Here is a 23,248-nt window from a genome sequence, read left to right on the forward strand (position 1 = left end):
GTGTTCCTGGGAGGAGAGGGTACAGCACTAGAGAACTGGGAGGGAGTGTTAGATCAGCTGAAGGGGAGATTGCAGAGTTGGAGGTGGCTTTTGTTAAAGCTCTCCTATAGAGGTAGAGTTTTAATAATTAATAATCTGGTTGCTTCAATGCCTTGGCATAGGTTAACGTGCGTGGACCCCCCACCATCTTTTTTAAAGGAAATCCAGAGAAAGCTGCTAGATTTTTGGGGGGATGGGCTGCACTGGGTGAAGCAAATTGTGCTCTACTTATCAGAGTAAGGGGGACTGGGCCTGATTGATCTTACTAGTAGGATGGCTGCTTTTAGACTGCAGACTCTACAGCAGTTACTGTACGCTCCTGGCCCTCTACCATGGAGGGATATTGCTTTTGCTTTCCTTCACAGGGTGGGAGGGATGAATTTTGACAGACAGCTGTTGTTAATGAACACCAGCAAGCTGGCCTTGTCCTGTGTACCTGCGTTTTATCGTGGGATGCTGCTTATCTGGCACACGATGGCAGTGAGGAAGAACTTTGAGTTGGGAGGGCTGAATTGGCTCATTTCATTTTTTTAAAAATCTTTGTTGGTTAACATGGGGGTTACTAAGATTAGGCATTTAATAGATTTAGAAAATAGAGAGTGGAAGAGTGCAGATTCGCTGGCCTCTGAGTTGGGGGTCAGATCAGTGCGGTTTATCAGCTTGTTTTTAATGCAGCTACGAGCGGTGTTAGCAGTGAGTTTCTTTCTGGGAATGCTACTCCAGAAATAGAGCCTCCAGTGTTCAAGTTGCAGGCTGGGCCAGCTGTAGATCAAAGCTGTGATGAACCAGGGCATCTCCTGTGCTTTGAGACTCTCCTGGAGTTTTTGTTTCTGTTCTTCAGAGAAAAGGGATTTGTATAGGCTTTGTGTGAAAGTCACCCACTACAAAGCCCTTAGAGAAATGCCAGACACGCACTGGAGGGAGAGGATGGGTGTAGAGGAAGCTACAGTTCCGGTTTGGAGGGCACTGTATAAGCCACCACTTCAGAAAAAAGTGGGGGATTTACAATGGAGAGGGCTACACACTATTGTAGCCACAAACTCCTTTATGGCGATTTTAAGCCAGGAGTTGAAGACAAGTGCCCCTACTGTTTGCAGAGAGAGAGACTGTGTTTCAATGTGTTATGTACTGCCCCAGACTGCAGCCACTGTTTGGGCTTTTGGTAGATATGTTTAGGGGTCTTGAGATACATTTTTGTGAAAGTGATGTACTTCAAAAGGGCAAAGAATAAGTGCCAATTGGCAAACTTTTTAGTGGGGCAAGCCAAACTAGCAATCATTAAAAGCTGAAAAGTAAGTGATGTTCTGACAGGGGGTGTGATTTCTGTATTTAAAGTGATCATGGCATCCAGACTCAGATTGAAGTGTCCCAGGAGGTGTGGGGAATAGAGGGGGAGCTGAGGATGGAATGGTAGCTAAACATTTTTCAATTATATATGTATGTACTTATTTATTTAATAATGTAATTAAAAAATACTACTGTTTTAAGACAATTGTTGATTACGAGTGTGATAATAAAGGTTATTTTAAAAACTATCTATCTATCTATCTATGTTTTTTTTTTTTTTTTTTTACATTTGGGGATTTCGCCCTGCCACACACGGTTTCCTAATAATGGCTCCCAACATAGAAATACTGAAAAAAAAAATCAAGACAAATATTTCAATTGGAAGTCTTCTGCAATGTTTTCAATGGCTCCCGAATATAACTTTATGAAGGGTAGCACTGTGTAAGCAACATGGTTGGGTTTAATCAATCAAGGTTGCATATTAACAGAAACTTCATTTAAGCAGGGAGTGGGCAGATGAACCTCATTCTCCTGATCCCTTCTTCGTGTTGTCTGTACTGGAAGTGAGTAAAGCTGAATTCCCAAGTACATTAGCCTTTTCTCCACTAACTGCAGAGGAATTTACAATGAGACACCACATGACTAAACACAATGACTTTTCACTTCACCATGGCCTGATACAATAAAACTGACCCACTGAAATATAAGAAAATAGCTTTAATGTATATATGTATATATGATTTCTTTCACATTGATGGACATGTATTATTATTATTATTATTATTATTATTATTATTATTATTATTATTATTATTATTATGCATTTATTTGTTGCAGTTTCAGAATTTTAATAACTTTAACCTATCATATGGTTGAATTCAATTACAATACAGAATGAAACTGAACACCTGATAAACTACTTTACAAACCCTCAACACCAACCCTATTGAGCTACATTCCATTACAGTGAGGTCTTGCCTTTGGTACCCGCTATAAAAGAAAAGGCATTATTCCAAAAATAAACTAAACAATACAAAATCACAAGCAACGGGAAGAGCTGGGAGAGGTCTGTGTTCTTTTGGGAAGTGTGATATGCTCGGTGTATTATCACAATGCAGCTGTCACCGCTTAAACAGAAAATACTGGAATGAGAATGCTAGTATCTAAACATTGGCAATATCGTGAAAAAAAAAAGCTGGGACTTTAACCAAAAACTAATTACACTTTTTTTGTTATTTTTTTCATGTCCATCTAGCATACAGATTACTAATTTGCAGCAAACTAATGATTAATGAAGCACACTTTTAGGCCTGCTTTTAATCTCGCAAATAGGTGCATGTAATGGGACTACGCTTGTAGTATGCGCTGGACTATTTTAGGGAACTGAAGAGAAAAGTGAAAATGTATCAGAAATCAATAACAATGCTTTAATGAGGTATTTTACTAATGGTACTGTCACAATTTACCATGCAGATGTAAAGTAATGCAGATTTATAAATATCTGAATTATATTTACACTTACAAGAAGCTGTAGGGGAGCTTATACACAGACAGGAGCACTGGCTTACTGTAGTATATGAAACAACAGCATTTTCACAGAAAACAGTGTTTACCCAAGTGAAATCCCATGCGCCTATTTGCAGGATTATACAATATATTCATTAATATTCCAGAAAGGGCAGCAATTTGCACATCACTCTTTTCTTATCCATCCATGGCATACCCAGTGTTTACTGAATTACTCAACATCCTTCCTGCTTAGGCAAGCTCTGCACACATCATCCACTCCCACTGCATCCATCCAATCTGAGGAGTACAAAAATCCTGTGCTTCAGTGCTTTGTAGATGGCAATATTGAGTTGAATTCTTGAGCAGCCAATCATGCGCACCAAGTCCTGGTATCACATATCTTGTATCAGATGGAAATGACTTCAGAATACTGATGCATTTGGTATAACGGCTTAACAAAAAAAACTAAGCAAAAATGCAGATGAACTGAAAAATTGTACAAACCAACCAACACATTGGACAGTTAAGGACAATCAGCAACAAATGAAATACGGTGACAAAGAACAAAATGTGATGAGCCTATGAAGAGAATCAAAAACACTGACACTTGTAAAAGACACTGATTTCACAATGAAATATAATACAATTTAAATTTGGAATATGAATCTTCATATCTCTGAACATTTCTCAGCACAAGACCAAAGCACCTGTCTCTTAACATTTCTCCTTAATGTCCACGATGTGACGTCAGACCCATAAGACAGGGGACACAGACAACAGTGCTGGGGTATGAAATGCGCTGATGCGCCAGACAAACAAAACGAACAGACGCTGACAAACAGGGGACGAACACTAAACACAAAACAAGTATCATACTGGCCCTCCAGCACTCGTAGCAGTTGCTTATATTATTAAACTCTCCTAACCCTCTCCCGTTCTTAAGCCCTGAACACACAACCCCGAGTGAGTGAAACATTCACCCTTTTATGCAGCTGTACCGAGACTGGATTGCTAATCAATCATTCAATTGGAATCTCGGTACATCTGCACGTGAACTACTTTGTGCATTTCCGTGCTTCTACACAAATACTCATTTTAATCTGCACGTGAAGTGATTGTGCAATCCTCGTGTTTAAATATAAATATACACTTTATAACACTTGTGCTACATAACCCCACATTATATCCCGTGAACCAATACATATACACCAACATTAATACACCACACACAACATATAAACATAAAATACACACAGGGGCCGGTCACACTGCCACAGTACTGCATATATTCATTAGGCTACATTTTTAAAACTCATTAGCACACATTTTTTCAGTAAAGGAAAACACACCCAATAAAGTTACCAAATAAACACCTTCATTTAGGGGGTTGTAATAAGTAATTGTTTTTCTCATCTTTTAAATAAACCTACTAATAAAGATTTGGAGGAAAAACTTTGAGAATCTAGTCCTGTGTGTGTTACAGCGGTTATGAATCAAGTGAACAGAGCTGTATTCAAAATAAGAACACCTGCAAAGCAAGTCGTAACAAAGAGATCAAGGTACGGTTTGCAATTAGGAGCGTGCAGATAAAGGAATAAAAACTTAAACCAGAACTGATAAAACCTGCGGAACGCACGCCCACACCCACGCTCCCATATTGACTGTTGATTGTTTTTACTGATTATACTTCTTCTGCATAACTAACAACCCAGAAGATTCATGCTTTGCTGACAAGAATTGTTTATTTATTTTTTTTAGATTAACCAAACAGTCTTGACGCATATAAAAATGAATGCAAGATTGAACAAGCTCTCCCCTTTTTGCTAAACTTCAAATCCACCAGCAAGCAACTTCTTGGCAAAATTAACAGGAGATAGCAAAGTGGTGAGGAATGCAGGAGCTTCAGAACTTTCTTCACAGTTACAGGTTGAAGCAAAAAGCAATCAGCAACTGTCACATTGCCCAGCCTTGCTGAAGTTCAGGAAAAGGAAGGCATTGTGGTAAATTACTAGGTTTGTAGGGAGCCCTCACCAATGCCCCAGCATCGTGTTAGGGCACACAGGATTGTATGAGGTTAATCCCAAGTCTTGTCTACTCTGTTAAAATGAAAGGGTTTATAGCGTTTCATGGAAGGAGCACCTGCCACGGATTAAAACCAAGAATAAAAATCAATGTTTACACATATTTGTAATAAAAACAATACACATTATGAAACAAACTTACACTATTGTGTAGATATTGTCTAGACTATCAATCCAAGTAGTTTCCAAAAAAAACCAAATGGCCAAAAACAATGGGACTCGGACTGGGTCCATGGGGAAATTCAATTGTAACAGCATTCTACACCCGAGGACAACCAGTCGCTCGAGCAAGATAGATGCACCTTCCGTCTAAACCAGAAAGGTGTTACTATAATCTCTGAGGTGGGAGACGGTAATCTCAGGGGTGCAAATCATTTAGAAAATTGGTGCTGAACTGTTTTGAAAGTTTAGCACCAGACTACAGGCAGGTGTTAAATTATCAAACCCCACCCTAATCAAGTGTTTTGTGTTACAGTAAATACCGTATTCCTTCTAATTTAATTCATTTTCATAAACAGCCTGTGTCTTAAATTTGAGTACAGTATATTGATGCATGTATTAAAATTGCCAACAAGAGACGTGACTATCCGAGTACACACACAACAACGTGACTGACTGCGGAGAAAAGACAACAAAGGCGTCTGCCCAAATAGACAAGCAGCAACGTGACACTGCTGAGAAAAAATGAACCAAAACGTTACAGCCCGATTTCAAAAGTGTCATTAGCTTCCTGAGAAATACCAAAAGAAGCTTTTACAATTTTATCATTTCTAACAAACAGTACCGGCTTGGACAGACCATATTTTTCAACATGTCAAGCAATACCACAGTTCACAAATTGGGAGACAAACTGGCTCTGACTGTTGTGTCTGCAATGTGGTCAATGCTGTTGTGGATGCTGGGTTACATGTTGCCTGATGTCATGCTTGCTGTTGCCAGGGTGTGTGATGTTGTAAGTGAGTGGTGCTGTGTGTACGATAGAGACACCATCTTAAGTATTATACAGTGCGCAGCACAATAAACAAGCTCTGTGGTTAATCTACAACAACGATACAGCAGCGTAACTGAAGTTGTATCTTTGTAAATGCATATTTATTTGATGTTTTATTTTTTCCTCAAATTTGAGGGTGTCTTAAATTCGAAGGAATATGGTAACCTTCTCTCTTGTGTATGTGGATGAATGTGGGTGGGTCACGTGAGTAATCCAAACCCAATGAGAAACTATTATCATCTCTGGTTGCTAAGGAGTAAGCATGTAAACATGTTTACTGGTGCAAGAATGTAAAGCTGCTGGCACTATGTGAGGTACTCTGGCACTAAAATCATGCACCATAGTGCCAAATTTGCGCCCCTGAATGTGTTGTGCAACTGTCACAAATATTGGGAAACCACTGACAGACATTTAAAGTAAACAGGAGGAAGATGTAATCATGCTGACAGATGCTGTATACAGTAACCTTTAAAAATGATAATATGCATCTTCAGTGAGGAATAATAAACGTGAAACTAGTTATACTGAATTTGGTGAGCGCAAGGCCCAAAAAACAAATGTCAAAAAAACAAATGCAACCTTCAGTTGCTTGCTTGCCTCTATTTAGGCACAGAGTGCAAGGGTCAGACTCTCAATCAGTCACATCTTATTTGTATTCCACTGTAAAGCAGCCAAAATATTTTTACTATGTGGAAGTAGGTAAACAATCCAGTTCTAAGCAAACATTAAATAAGCAAGGATAATGTTAACCTGAAGCACAGGGTGTAAAGACTTCCTTTAAATCTATAAATGTGTCAAATCCTAGATAATTTGGCAACATCTTTAGCAATTAGAAAAACCTTTGCAATAAATGTCTGGATGTAGTAGCTTTGTTGCCGTACTGAAAATGTCCATAATAAGCATGCAGTATCACTACAATAAAACTTACTGGGGTTGCAATATTTGGCAACCTGGTGGCACCTTGTCCTTAGTAGTAATAAAAACAACTGCCAATTGTACAATTCTAAACAGCAACTGATAATACTGCCACTTTAACTCTTTACTATATTATTCCTTCTGTTGCTTTCCCCAAGGGGTGATTTGTTGACCACCTTATTAACATGAATTAACACACTGAAAATACAGTGGGAAGAGTCCTGCGAAGTTTAGACATTAAGGGAGATGAAGAGGAACTTCAAGAAAGTTGTTGAGGTAATAAGACAAACACTGAGAGTGAGTATTTATAGAATTAGCCGCTGTAATATATGAATCAATTGCAGTGGGAAACACAAATAGAACAAAGGTCTACCTGTCCCCAGGACAGTGCTACATTAAAGCAGTTTTGAGGTAAAGGGAGAATGAAAGGGATGCCACCCTGCCTTGAAGTACTACCCTACCTTGTGTAATCTTGTTCAACAGCTGCCGTCTTGCTATTATCCTGTTGAGTCGGTAAGAAGGTTGCCTTCGGTTTTGATTAAACGTGAGGTACGTCTCCTGGCCTTCAGGTGACATGTTACTCAAACAGATCCGACCAGAGCCTGGTGACAGGGGAATCTGCTTAAACATGCCTGAGGCCTGACAAAATCCCTTTTTAGCAGTTTAGAGCTACCACACAGACTTCACCCACAGCAAAAGACGGTAATGTAGAAAAAAAAAAAATAATAAGTGAACTGGAGCGTCAAAGCTGGTAGGAGTGCCAACAGCTCAAAGTCAGTGTTCCAGCTTCCAGTCACGAGACAGGACAGAGCTAATCATCTGAAGGCAGGGAGTCGGGAGAGCACTGCCCACTTGCTAGAAGAAAAAACTCAAAGTCTTTCGAAGCATTTGTGAACTCTTGCATACTAACGACATACCTCTAAACTGACTAAGCATTGAGAAAGGAGATGGGAGGGTTTGAAAAAACACAATTTCTAGGACCCACCCAGTGCAGGCAGTACAGACAGAGTTTGACTACTCAAGACTTGAATCTGCAATGCCAGATGCCAAATGTAGAATTCCTCAAAAGTAATTCACCCTGCAGCCATGAACAGTATTGAGCAGCTAAACTGTGCACATGTCTACCCTTTGCTTGTTGTCATTTAATAACTGCTAATCCAATATTTGACACAGATAAAATAGCAATAAAAGACTGGCAACACACCTTAAATTAACTCTTACATTGTGGGTTGATTAAAACAAATAGGCCTAGATTTAGGTTAACATATATAGTACTGTATACCAGCACAGCACATTTCATTGTGACAGATTGCAATGATACAGAAGACCTTTTTAACCGGAGGCATACAACAGCTAAATACAGTCCGTACTTTATTTAACTTATAATGTTAGCTAGTATTGTTTTTAACCACTGTTGTTATTACAATACCTCAAACTGATGTTATAAAAGACAAACAAAAGGTCATTTTAATTCAAACATGGCTTTAAGAATATTGCTGAATTACAACATCTGGCTACCTGGTGGCACTGCATCATAAGCAGGGTAACTCCAATAAGAAGCTCACCATTAAAAAAAAAATAACAATCTACAAATTACAAACATGTTTGTAATTGGAATATACATGGTTCCATCATAATTCTACACACTGTCTTTGCATGTTCCCATCCAACTAAGACTTTACATAAGAAGGAACTTTAAATACAATTTTCGTGCTAGAATAGTTTGTTTTGGAAGGTAACCTAGTAACATTACTCAGTTTTCACTCTGCAATCACAGCAAAGTGCAAGGATAATGTTGGGAAACACCCTTGGTTGCAATTACAAGCAAAACATGCAAACGACACATGAAAGTTTGCAACATATGGCACATGTACTGTGATTCACTGTCAAATTTGGAAGTTAGAAATAATCTCTCTTTTAAATTGCATTCTTTATTTTATGTCCAGGGATATGAGTTTAAAAAAGCCATAAGCATCACCATTAAGAGGCTTTTACCTCGATTTGAAATAACCATTTTAAAACTTAACTTATTAAACTTGGATGTCTGCTCTTGGCAGGGTTATCATTATTCTAGAGTCAGGCCGGAAACCCTACCTGTGGTTAGGATATATCTTAAAAGTGTGAAATACATCCCGGCTAGGTGATTATGTGTATAGATGTCAAGATACCATAACGTTAACGTGTCTCAGATGCTTTCCAGGCCTTAAAATGGGTTGGACTTCTAGACACAGTTTTATTTAAGTACTGTAGCAACAACAAAACATTTTTAGAGTTGTGTCAACCCACATATCGTAGCATGAGCTTGAATAAAAACAGGTTTAAAAAAAAGCTTGTGGGAGGCTTGTCTGAAATCTGAGGCTAACTCAGTGTGGTGGAAAGCCCTGTATACAGTAGAGCATGTGAACTGTTTAAATGAAGTTCCATCTGGGTGGAGGCTGATCCTGCCAGAAAAGCAATTTTACAGGATTGTTTTTAAGAGTGGGAGGAGTGGGAGAAAGCTTACTATTGTGCACTGTCATCCATTACTTTGATGAGTATTATACTTTTACAATCGTCACATTGTTTAAAGCTCTGTGACGCAAAAAAATATTTTGTTAAAACAACATGAAATTAAGGCTAACAAAACCTTTAGAAAATATTATGGGCTCTCAATGGGACACAAACATGGAAATTACAATCAGTCGTGTCCAAACTTTCTTGGCTCATGGCCCCCTGTGACAGGCAGACCCTGTCGATGGTTCTTGAGTGCATGTGTGCCTTTATGGAAGCAGCTGGGACGTGCAACAGGAGACACGTGGCTAAGGAACTAATTGAGCAGGTAGGCTTGCCCGGTGCTGAGTTGATCTGGAGGTCCTGATTGGCTGGGGGGCGTGCCTGGGGAGGCTGCGAGGAGCTCAAACGGCATCTGTGCCACAGCTCAAGGCTATTGCATGGCCATAGCCATACAGACAGGTGCGAAAGCTTGCTGTGTTGACATTGAGGTGAGAGCGTCCGCTCCATGGAGAGAACTACTGCATGAAACCATTACACTCCAAGCCAAGGCCATTTGAAAAGGCAGGGGTTGCCGTGAGAATGCCGGGACTCCGGAAGCCCAAAAGTAGGTCAGTTTAGGGGATGCTGATCCTAAACAGCGTAGAGAGAGTTTGCGCAGAGTAGCAGGTTCCTGGAGCAGGACACTTTTAGTGGGACGAACACTCGCCTTGTGTGGCAAAACTTTATTTGTAGCTTTGTTTTGTTTTCTTTACTAAATGTAACACTAGGGCTACCATTGCTGGTACCCTAGTGTCAGTACTGGTGTTGCCTGTACAACATGTCAACACCCAATGTTCTGTGTCTGCCTCAGTATTATGCAGTAATGACCCACGTATTTAACCTTGCCCTGTTACACCCCCCTATGACATTAGGCACCCTGCCTGAGGAATGTAGGTATAATTGTACTTACTGTAAGATGAATCATTGGAAATGAAGATTATAAATTTATGATTGAGCAGATAGCAATATGATAATTGTTCCATTCCAAACAATCTTTATATATATAATATATATAATTATGTATCTAAGGCTAGGGCTGGGACTTGCAATTCAATGGGGAAATGGATACACTGGTGTCTTGCAAATGTATGGGCAAACATAGAACCGTATTCCTTAAATAGCTACTGCAAGAGAGAACCGTGTTATTGTTTCACACAATTCAAATGTTTCATGATTTAGTTCAAACTCAATTTAAAGAGGCACATTTAATATGTGCATACTGTATGGTGGCATAATGTGAATGGCAATGTGAATGGCCTTTGTATTTAGACTTGATCTGTTTCATTAGCAACATTTTTAAACATCTGGCAAACAATCTACAGAGCAATTTAAAAAGTATTACTAGGAGTAAATAGCGTACTATTAAATAAGTATAATCATGCCGTACTAATGTATGCACTATACAGCTTGTTAACATGATATTTCATTAATTGGTGTATCGCTCCAAATTAATTATCTGGGAGCCATACATTTTTTTCATAACAATAGTTTAGATAATGTATATGAAATGTTTAATATTCTGTGTGGCCCCCAAAGAAGATATAAGTTCTTCATAACTTTATAAACACAATTTTGAAAGTGTACTGTCCTCAACCATTCAAAATAAATCCTGTATGTAAAAATGGATTAAGCACCCAATTCAATTAACCTTTAGCTTAGGAAAAAAGTATTTTAGGAAAATATGAATCTGTGCAATAACAAAGTAATTTGTGGAGCCATTTTGATTTTGATTTGATGAACACATTATTGATGTTGAATAGAAATAAAAATGGATCCACATGCACTTATTTAGAGCATGAAACTGACGGACTTTTCCTTTTTTAATTGCATTTGGCTCTAAGTACATTAAGCAGACTTTCTTGAAAGGGGATTATCCATTTGTTTAGATTTGATTTGCCAGCAGATTTACAAAGCACAGTACACCATTCCAATCTGAGCACTCCCCCCCCCCCCCCCAATAAAAATGGCATTGATTTTGTCTCAAGGTTCAGTCAGTCTACAATTAGAACCGAGTCATCGACCAAGGAAATGTGCAGAACAGCATTATAATGATAAGGGGGTTTAAATATGCAAACAATAAGTAAACTGTGAAGGTGACATTCTAAGTGAGTAACAGAAATGATAATGTGCAGCCTGTGTATTTTAAAAGCGACCCAATTCCAATCTCAGGTTGGAAAGCAAAGCTATTATAGAAGCACCCTCCCCAGGGAGACCTTTTATGCTGCCCGGCTATATCTGTACAATCCATATACGGTCCTCCATTGTTTTATGCATCTGCAAACTACTGTAAAAGACCTTGGGTGAACTGCTGGAGCCAATAAAATACATATATGGAATAGAATGTAGTATTAATATGTCAGCCACCCCAATGATACATGCTTTAGCTTATGATTTATCACCTATCCCCATGCGAGAGGCAAAGAGCAACTGTGTCTGTGTCTTCAAACCAAACAAAAGGCTAACATGAACCCCTCAATAACACTGTCCAGATGGCATTAACCTTGGCAAACAAGGACTGATGTATTCTAACAGGAACGTGAGTTTATTGTTTTCAAGGTAATGCAAGTCTTTTAAAACCTTTACGTTTCCTTTATTATTATTATCATCTTCATAATTTTGAATTTTAGCCTGGCAGGCAAATGTTTCAGCCAGTGCTCCGGCTAAACTGCTTACTGGGTGTTTTACACATTGAAAAAATATGAATTATGTGTGATATTTAAATGAAATACGCATAGCACTTTTGTTGCACAGATCGTGTTTGCATGCTATCCAGCTTCTTGTACTTTGCTGGTTCCCGGCATCTCAATGGTCACTTGGGAATATACTGCATGTTAACTAGAGAATGGATCTAGAAATGTCGGAACAGGTAATTGGCAGAATGGGCCTGGGAATGGGCAGAAACACGTGACCAATAAGTCCAGGTTTTCAATAAAATAAAATAAAACGCATGGTTGAATCTACTCACTTGCAATACGTGTTTGTGACTGGTGAATTCTTGATCCTTAGGATTTCTCTGCACCGTCTTAGTCCCCCTCAAACCAACCTGCCAATTTACATATCTGTCAACTGAATTTTTGGAAGGTAAATCTATATAATAAATACAATATTCTGTGTTGGGAGAGAGTCTGGAATCTTTATATTGCCATGAAGCCTGATTAATGTAACCACATAATTTGATTTATATTTTTAAAACATCACCTAGTGAATACACGACTCATTTCATCTAAACCCACTGAAAGCCATATTACATAGTGACCCAAATAAGGTTTTAGAAATCACTTTGTGACCTAGTTCCTAGTTTGCCCCTGAAAATCATACTGATAGTGTCTAAATTGGAGAGTAACTTACCCAATGGCCAAAAACCTTATCTGGAGCGCTGGTTTCAGCAAGTGTGATTTTTTGTAAACTCTACTTCATTAGAAAGGCAACCTTGTTGACAAGTCATGTTCATTTACATTCCTGAACATTAGTTTAAGCTAAAGACGCTTGTTCCCCAGTACCCTGCCTCATTCGCGTTAGAAACCTGATTGCCAGAAAGTGTATCTGCAATACAGAACTTCCACATCCAGCAATACAGGCCATTATTAAAACTGTTAGATTGCACCTTGTACCCAACTGGCTAACAGAGGGGGACATAGCCAAAAATAGTTTGGTCTGCAATCAATGGAGCGTTCCTAAACCACCAATACCAATACAGAAACTAATACTTAAAAAGTAAGGAAACGGTGAGATCTAGTGGAGAAAATGAAATGTGCGTAATAACAGTCTTTGAGACATCTGAAGAACGTTCTGTTTCCTCATTAAAGATGTTCGTGTTACAAACAGTAAAATACAAATACAACATGCGTGTAAAAGTACAATACCAAGATCACTACAATACCAAGATTACTGGAGTCAAAAATAAGAATTTTTAAAACTTATTTAAAAAATAAAACTGGATATTGACTGGGTGAATTCAATTTAAAAGATATATATGATATATGTATAAAATATTTGAATGTACCACTGGTTAAATTACATTTAATAACACAGTTTTGCAAGTTATTTTAAGTAGTCTAAATTCAGAATTGTATAAATCATCCCAAAGAGAACCCATCTGTTTTGAGTTGACTGACACCTAGTGGTTACAGGAAACATTTGTCCCAAAGCTGATCAATACATTGTTATATGTACACTGCAACATGAACAATGCTGTAGTAACAGGAGGGTGCACACAAACTACAAACATATTTAATTAACAAAATCTGGGAAGGCAACTTCTGGCAATACCTATCATTTATGAATTGGGTTGTACAGCAGTACCACCATGGGCTGGTCGCACTGAATCATGACATCCTTCTTGGGGTTTGAAGGAATAGTTGTTATTGAGAAGTTCTTATTTCTGAATAATAACTGTTGCCTAGTTTACACTGGCAAAGCTAATGGTTGTGGCTGTGTAACACTTAGAACTGGGTGTTGCTTTCTTCAGTCTCTCTAGTGGCTTGTTAGTAAACTGAACTGAACTCATTGCTCTCTGTATACATTAGCAGTGCAGGTACACTTTGCAAAAGGGAACAGTGGAAGTACTTTTAAGTAATCTTCTAGAAAAGTACGACAGCACATCAGTGTGGAAATTTTAAATGTCATTTTTTTTTTCTTTTGCTCAGCCAGGGAAATATACTCTGCAAAGAAATGTACCTGGAACATTGCTTATTGGTATCTCTAGGCTGCTATGAAGTTGATATAGAAACATTTTGTGTTAGAAATCCACATCTGCATTTAAAAGACTGTCTCGTGACAGGTTTAAAAGCTTAGTCCTTAAAGGGTTAAATAATTCAAAATTGGTGTAGATTTGGGGCATGTACTACAATGGTACAAAGTGACATATACAATGTAGCAGCTACAGTTTGGCTCCCTAGCTCCTTGGATGAATGTTAGGTAAACTTTCAAGCAAATAGTAACATCATTTGGGGTTTTGTCCATTCAGGTTTATGAAAGGTGTGGTACAGTGGCAATGTGAGGCAAGCTTCCAGTCGGCTCCTCAATCCTGACCTGTGCGCACCCTGCCATTCAGTCCTGGGACCTTATTTAGCATTCTATCAATTGTACATTGTCAACTTTACAAAATACAAACAACAGCTTTACATCAGCAGAGACTTCAGTGTCCCATAAGCGTGTTTTATCATACACTGAAATACAGGCCATCTTCCAAAGTGCCAATTTAATACTGTACATTATTCAGTATTCTAGGGATGCACTGTTGTTCTCAACCATTCTGAACCACAATTCACCCCCATGTGTGTTTATTTCAGGGCTGTCCTCAGCCAAGAATAGACATATAGGGGCAACTACTGTACCTAGTGGAAGTCATTTGAATGACACCTTTCAGCAGCTGCAACCGGCTATGAGCACTGAGTAAACTGGCTTTGAGTTACAGCTTACTAGGATGTTTAGGGGAAGAGACAGTTCATATATCTGTCAGATTTGAACCTGCCTCTTTAAGATGCTGTGACCTCACTCTTGTGGCACTCAGCCCAGACCCATCCTGAAATCCTCTGCAGCTCAAGTCTATTTGCCAGCAGCTTGCCAAACGCTCCATATTCAAACTGAATGCCTTTCTGAATGCATTTACTCTTAAACTACTCAGGCATTCAATCATATTCAAGACAGCATCTGCATTCTAATTAAATCATTTAAGGCTGACAGCTGCTAGCAAGTACCAAATCCTCCTAACTCTTGTAGCTAATTAAACTGTTGAAAAGAAGACGACACCTCATAACCCCCCATGGCAAGTATTTTCTGTACACCTGTATTTTGTCATCTGTATGGTGCTACAGAGTTCATATACAACTGACAATTTTTGTGAAGAATGGGGGTCAGAACAGTTTATTAGACAGCAGGTCAAAGTAGACTGGCTCTTAAAGGTTTAACCTAGTGGTTTCTAAATCTAGACGCCAAGATATTGAACTTTGAATCCCATAACAATAATGTATAAGAAAGGCATGTCCTATGATATCAGTTGTCTAAAATGATGCTTTCTTTTAGAAGAACGTTATCGTGTATACAACACGTAATGTAACACATGTATCATTGATTCAGTGTCGTCATATGGCAATATAAATACATTTATTTTATGCTGCCATAATTTTTGCATATTTATGTTGGGATTGCCTTTCCAGCTGAATACGTTTTTCCATTTTTATTTTTATTTATTTATTTTTTTTACCTGTTTTACAAGCTCAAAGCAAGTAAGGTCCCAAATGTATGTTGCTACCAACAAATGAATGAAGAAATTAATCCTTGGTTTAAATTAACAGTGTCCACTTTATATTTGGTACTATACTGAGATTTTACATGGCACAGCACGTTTTGCAATTGTACCAGGTATAAGTGACGTTTAAAATAATGTAAGTCACGCAACAGAATGCTGTAACCGTTCCAAAATATCTGCTGTGGCAGTGTTACTGTTACGTGCACCTGCAATGCACGTACATTTTACTTGTCAAACTACAGTACGAGGTGTAGTTTTTACGGTTTGCTCTGGATGTCATTGTCACACAGCTGGAGTCCCAATCACAATTCACTCAGAATTCGAAGTGAAACTTTTCAAAAAACCTTTGCGTCAATAGATAAATGTTGTGTTGACATTTCAGTGTAATGACAAATAAGTAAGACTGGAAAACTTGAACGCTACGTGTTTCATTTTAAGGGTATTTGTTTGTCACCAGTTTAATTCTGTATTACCTAATGCTCTATAAACAGGATACATTCAACTACATTGCTCATAGGTCCCGCTTTCATTAAAACTCTTGTAATGCTGTAACATTAATTCTGAGTCCCCAAACACTGACTGTGACCGTCCAAAGAAAAACGACAAACTTAAATAGGACAAATACATAAAATAAACAGAATTTACATTTTCGTAAAAGAATAGCAATTGTACACTTTTTTTGGTTAATAACTCAACACAAACACACTACATGCTTTTGCTCCATGTTGCGTTTTTAATCCAGATCAGACACTGACCTGCAAGTCGTCGCTCCCTGACATTTTTCCACAGTAAATCCCAGGCTTTAGACGTGGAGTCTCTCAACTGTTCACTGAAAGACCGTCTGAGTTGGGCTTTTGCAGACTTTCTCTTAGTTGTCATTATAGATCTTGATACATTACGATCCCTTTCCACCAAAAACCGTTACTCTTCCAAACGACTCGTTCTGCAGCAAAACAACTCCACCTGGTTCACAGTACTGCGTCACTTTGCGACAAAGGTTCCCAAACACCAACTACATTTCCCTGTATAGTTTTCCTAGAGCTTGTTTTCCCCCTATTTCTCTACCCTTACCCTCGCAGAGACGACTGACTGCGTCGTTTCAGCAAGCCCACTGTGCACTCGTCTATTCCTGGACCAGATGTGCAAGCGACTTGAAGTTTCCACTTCACTCAGTTACATTTACAGATCACTGGGGGCTCTCGCTCGCTCTCCCTAGCTGAACTATAAGCGCTTTTTTGTGTTGTACGGTAAGATGTCTCTGTTGTAATTTATGTAACTTCTGATTGTTGTTATTTCTAGGTAAGTCATTTTTGTATACACAATTCTTTAAACTGTGTAATTTGTCAAGCGTTTGTATATGCTAAGTACACACACACACACACACACACACACACACACACACACGTCCTAATGTAAAAAAAAAACAACAACCCTACACAGGTGATAAAAAGTCTTACGTAGTAGATATAAAAAAAAGTCCTAGGTAGGAGATACTTTTTGAAAAGCACAAAAAAGCACTAGCAGTATGGTGCAGTGGCAAAAAAAACACATTACAAAGTATGTATGGGTCTGTATGTATATATATATATATATATATATATATATATATATATATATATATATATATATATATATATATATATATACCCACGCATACTTTCAATGTTTTATTGTTTTGTTTTAGTTTTTTTTTTTTTTTTTTTTTTTTTTGCCACTGCATCATACTGCTAGCGCTTTTTTGTGGTCCCATTGATACAATATATCTTTGATATATAGATATTTGAAGAATTGCCGCTTGTATACCCTACCGGTGCCTAATTATTTTTGGCCACTAACTAAAATGTCTAGCAGCACCCAAACTGCCCTCAACAGTGCTGAAAAGGTGAAACAGCTGCTTCATTTTTGGTTAACCTATTTCTATTGTGTACAATTTCTTTAAAAAATGTGCTTCCTGTTCATAGTACAAGTTATTTAAACTGATAAATAATTAATTCATAAAATAAATAAATACATAAATAGAATGACAGCAATTTAAGGACATTTTCTGGTGCAAGAACCCCCCTGCACATCATTGTATACATCAGTTTTCATCTATTATATCCAAAATACTTATTTATTAATTTTTTCCTTAAGAATGTAGGGCTAGTAGAAGACAATGTCAATACCCTGGGCTGAGCTGAGTGGGGGACAGAGGGGGGTGATGCTGGGACGCCAGAATCACCGTCAAGCCCTCTTGATGTGTTTCGTTGGCTAGTCGATGAAACACAGATGATGGAGGGTGCCCACTTGAAGACCCCACAGATGTACCCTACTTAGCTCAGTCCAGGCAGTTGTCACGCTGATGCGCTGGGGAGACCGCACTGTGGTTGATCCCCAGAGCCAGCATTGCAGCCGTTGTGTGTGCTGATGCGCTAGGGAGGCAAAATAAGCTGATCCCTGGAACCAGCATTACACTTCAGCCATCAACACCAGGCAGAAGGATATCTACATCATCATATGGAAGGAAATGCAAATGGATGGAGACACAGATGGATCACATTAGTTTATTGTAAAGCTACGTCTTAGTTGGTGCTTATCTTGGCAAGAGCCGAGTTCAAATCAACATGAAGTTTTAACATCTACTCTCATGTAATGGAAATCATAACTAGTAGGCTACGGAAGAGGCATACGACTCTATGGACATTTATTAGTAACTCTCAATTAATGTGCTACAGCAAATTAATACATTCCATATATCTACAGTGCTGTATAGTTGTAGCAACAATGTAAAAATAAATTACCCATGCATTGTATTAATTTTGTGATGGTTCACAACAATAAAAGTAGTCAAAATAACCACCCACAGTCTTGTCGGGCAGAAAAGATCAGCACTAATCTACAATGTAAAACACAGAAGAACACTTCACCAGTGAAGCTGTATATATGTACTCTATCCTGCACTTCCTTTGAAAAGAAAGAAAGATGTTGCTTGTGGTCCTTGTGTATAATTACAAGTCACTGTTATTCTGATGGTGGAAAAAAGCACTGTCTTGTTAAACGTGGCTTCAGATAAGATCTGAACTATCACTAACATAAAGGTGTGTCAAACCCAAGGTGCGTGAAACAAGACAGTCAAGAAACAACGCGTGGAGAGAGAATATGAGTGAGTGCATGGAGAATATCTGTGAGGTCTCAAACCCATTTCTGTTTATATGTCATAGTTCACAACTAAAGGCTAATCATTTTCTTTGCCTGAGGGAAAATTAAAAAAAATAACTTGGGTCAAGAGCTGGTTAACCGTATTCCAAGGAAGAATGTGTATTCCATGGAAGAATGTGTATTCCAAACTGCACTGTTCCCCAGCTATATAAAGAAGCAATAAATGTGGACTATACCAAAAACATAGACTGGGCAGATAATTACAGTATTCTCTCATTACAAAACACACAATTTTTTTTTTCCATCTAGCCTTGAGTAAATACAAGTTTAAACTAGCTGAAAACAATGTTAAAGCAATGTTCTAGATTCGTAGTTGCTTATATTGTATCACACGTCAACCTCTTCTCAGAATTATTATATTGTGGTATAATCCACAAATATTTGGGTTTTTTTTTATTTTGAAAGATTGTCTGCAATCCCAGGTTAAAGAACTTGAACCTGAAGTGCTCATATGTGGAAAGATACTATTGGTCAAAGTCACGAGAAGAAACACAGATGTAATAATTCTTATTATTATTTGTTTATTTAGCAGACGCCGTTATCTAAGGCAACTTACAGAGACTAGAGTGTGTGAACAATGCATCAGCTGCAGAGTCACTTACAACTACGTCTCACCCGAAAGACGGAGCACAAGGAGGTTAAGTGACTTGCTCAGGGTCACACAATGAGTCAGTGGCTGAGGTGGGATTTGAACCAGGGACCTCCTGGTTACAAGCCTGTTTCGTTAACCACTGGACCACACAGCCTCCTGGGAAGAGTGAGGTCATTGACGATTAACATTAATCTGTTTTTACACAATAAACCTGACTATTATTATTATTATTATTATTATTATTATTATTATTATTATTATTATTATTATTATTATTATTATTATTATTATTATTTGCATTTGGATAATATGCAATCCACATCCAGACAGACTTTTTTTTGTTAAACACAGGCACCTCTCCCTCTCTTTATTTATGTATTATTTGGTACTTAAATACAGTACTGAACTATCAGCACCAGAGAACCCTCTTTTCCCATAGGGCAGAGAGTTCAGTGTCTATTAGTCTTGTCACCTGACTCCATAATCTAAAGAAAAAGCAAATTCATTGATTTTATTCAACATGTAAAGTGAGTGTGAATTGCGTGAGTTACCAAAACCACACACCTGCTCAGGGGAGGGAATTACTTCCTGCAAAGATAATTTCCATCCAGCAGACCTATACAGCTTGCTGATTGGCTTTTTTATCTGATTGGACAGGACTGTCTGTAGCAGGAAGAAATATTAAATACAGTAACTCAAAACTTAACCAGAAGGTTAAACCAAAAAGAGTGCAGGTGAGTGCAAAGTTCTCTATAACGACGGAATTGCACTATTCTGATAGATATTGCTTACCATATAAAATTTCAAACAATACGATTTCATTCTTTAATGTTCCGATGCTCTCCGGAAAGATTTGCCACAACAAATAAACAATATAATATATTTATTGAAGCCACTCACGCAATTCAGAGGGGAATTAAAAAACCTGACCTGTCTTAAAGTGTCTCAAGATTGTGGAGCCAGATGTCGACCCTAGTGTCTATGCCCACCCAAACTATGTGGTGGTTTTGTGATGTAGACAACTGTATTAAACTCTTCCACTAAACTCTTCTAATTGTGACCTCAGGACCTCCTCATTTGTGACCAAAGGTGAAAGGCCAGTGCATCAGTCTGACATCTGTGTAACCGTTCCAATTTGGAAGAGGTTGAGTTCACTGGGTAACATTTTCCCCTTGTTTCATATGTAAATGAATGTACAGTCAGCACTCGGATATACGACACTCAGATACACGTCAGCCGCATTTTACCGTCCTTGAATTAAGAATAAAACCAATCCCCATTATATATATGTAACAAATTAATGCACTTACCCATCACACTCGATTTCTGACTCTGTCACCAGTTTTCTGATGCAAAGCACATCTCTTCAATGTTACAATTGACTTGTTTAACTGTCACAGCCCGTGTTTTTTTTCTTTTTCTGGGATGGCAAATCAGTCTTTCTTGTGCACTGCAGTTACACAGCGCTTCCTCCAAAAACAAAGAGAACGAGACAATAAAATAAATTCTGGAGACTGTGTCGTTGTTATTTTTTGCTAAATCGCATTGCGTTTACGTTTTAAGCAGTTCTATGCATGGGTAACATTTTGATTTCATTTTGCTGTTGGTCATCAATGGGAAATTTTAGATTCTGCTACAATACGTACTGGATTTAAAAGTATGTACTGTCCACGTGTCCAGTCATCTCTTTTGGCAAGTAATATTTTCAGAATCATATTGTTCTGAATTTAAAAAAGTACTGTACCAATAAAACCAACTACAGTACATCTAAATGGAAGAATCAACATCTCCCTGTACAATTCCGCAAACGCAAGTCAAATTTCTTCTTTGTACAAAATGTGTGTGTGTGTGTGTGTGTGTGCAGAGCGGGGGGTTGTTTGGGTGGTAGAGGGCAGGTTACAACATGCTAACCTACATACACGGCAAATCAGATGAAATAATCAGATATGCATCACACTCGTTTAACCGTCACTGAAGTCAAAATTTTATCGGGTCGGATATGTGGGTGCTGACTGTATTCCATTATAATGTCTATAATGTTTTTTCAGAATATTGCGTACAATGTCTCACCTTGAATATAACCAAACCCTATAGGCCAACTCTTAGAGGTTCAAAAGTCACGACAAGGACAAATATCAACATATAGGAGCTAACTACTCATCATGTCTTGACATAATACAATTGTATGTATATACAGTAACTGTAAACCAAATAGAGCCCTAGGGAATTGTCAAAGAATATTGTTGCCATTGATATTGCCTCTCCATTTTCAAGTGGTTCTTAAACTAGTTTTCCACCTACAAATTGCTAAACTGTTACAATGATGCCTCGTAAAAGATTAGCATATTGTCCCCCCCTGGTAAATATATTTTGATTACTGTATCAGTCTGTTGCAGTTTGAAAGCCTTCCATGGAATAAGGTTGACTATGTCTGGCATCAGACAACAGTACATGCAGACACACATGCAGACTTTTAGCAGCTCAGGTGCTGAGAAAAACTGGAGAAACAGAAGGCTTCAATTTCTCATGGCTGATTTTTCTCCTTGACATAAAAGGGCCTACTCAGGTATTCTCTCGAGGACCCTTCTAATTAACTTAAAATACTTTCTTTGACTACTTGAAAAAGTTCATGGATAGCGCTTCATGAAGTGGTCCAAGGTTGCAAGCTGCTAACATTGTGTAGCTCCATTGCTTTGACACTGTCCTCGCACAGCAGACTGAACATGAGTTTTCTGAAATGTTTTCTTTTCTTTTAAACTAATATAAACTGACACAACAAAGCTTTTGTTCTTAAACATCTAACTATGCTTAAACCATGCCAGTATATACTGGCCATTCTTAGCGTATTTGTGTTGCAGTAAAATATTTAGATTACGTAAATATGAGTGAACTGCTAGGAAATACCAAGCAAGAAGATAAAGCTTTAGTGTGGATTCTGACTTGTGTTTGGAATAATGAACTGGGCACAGACAATAACCAAGCCTATTGCGTCCATACCAAGACAGCGTAACAAAGGATAGGATCTGTATAGAAGCTTTTCCAGAGGGCAGGAGAGTTCAGTGTCTATTAGGGTTGCCACTTGGCTCCATAATCTTGGGACCCTTTAGAAAAGGCCAGGTTTTTCAACTCCCCTCTCGTGACTAATCACTCTCCCTGTTTAAAATCTTAAAATCCTGGGTTAGGCCTCACTTATTTGTCTGTGTTGCATGGAACCAGGCGTTCCCCCCTTTGGAGGTGGTGTCCCATCCTCCTCACCACGATGTGAGGGTAACTCCATTGGAAAAATGGGGAAACCTAGGCCAAATCATACCCTTGCTCCTGCAGACACTTTTATCCAAAGCGACCTACAGAGACTTGGGGGTAAACTATGCCTCACAACTGCTGCTGCAGAGTCACTTACAATAGGACCTTGGTTTTATGTCTCATCCGAAGGACAGAGCACAAGGAGGTTAAGTAACTTGCTCTGGGTCACAAGTGGCTGAGCTGGGATTGAACCTGGAATCTCTTGGTAATAAGCCCCTTTCTTTAACCACTGGACCACCAAGCCTCCTCATACATTAAGTCATTACCACTCTGAGTGACTTGGCAGTCTCTGTATGACAGAGGCCCAGGAATGGCAGAGCACTGGAGTGTTTTCCAAGCTCAGGGGTTAAGTTCTGCCACTAATGTGTCTGACAAATGCTACATACCACAAACTAACTGTAGAGCATGCAAAAGCTAAAAAGAAAATATATATCATATCAGCAGTCTCATCTTCAAGTTATTACCTGATATGGGATGAAATAGTATTTATATGTTTGTTGATTTAAGATGTGTTGCACCATATGCAGATGACATGTACATGTATTGCTGTA

At 38.4% G+C, this 23,248-nt stretch overlaps 1 protein-coding gene across 4 annotated transcripts in view; it reads right to left on the reverse strand.

Moving 5' to 3' along the window:
- The window catches only part of LOC117407524 (stAR-related lipid transfer protein 13-like), a 145,603-nt gene that overhangs the window by 40,291 nt on the left and 82,064 nt on the right, over window positions 1-23,248 (reverse strand). The window contains exon 1 of one of the 4 annotated variants that reach the window (XM_059029600.1): window positions 16,360-16,806. The exons of 2 other annotated variants lie outside the window; for them this stretch is intronic. In XM_059029600.1, the coding sequence (XP_058885583.1) occupies window positions 16,360-16,483 (124 nt within the window). In that variant the 5' untranslated portion in view covers window positions 16,484-16,806. Of the gene's footprint in view, window positions 1-7,283; window positions 7,579-16,359; window positions 16,807-23,248 lie in introns of those variants that run through there. One more of the 4 variants, XM_059029599.1, reaches the window with a different exon arrangement.

The sequence above is a fragment of the Acipenser ruthenus genome, chromosome 8 (genome assembly GCF_902713425.1).
Source record: "Acipenser ruthenus chromosome 8, fAciRut3.2 maternal haplotype, whole genome shotgun sequence".
Classification (NCBI taxonomy): Eukaryota; Metazoa; Chordata; class Actinopteri; order Acipenseriformes; family Acipenseridae; genus Acipenser; species Acipenser ruthenus.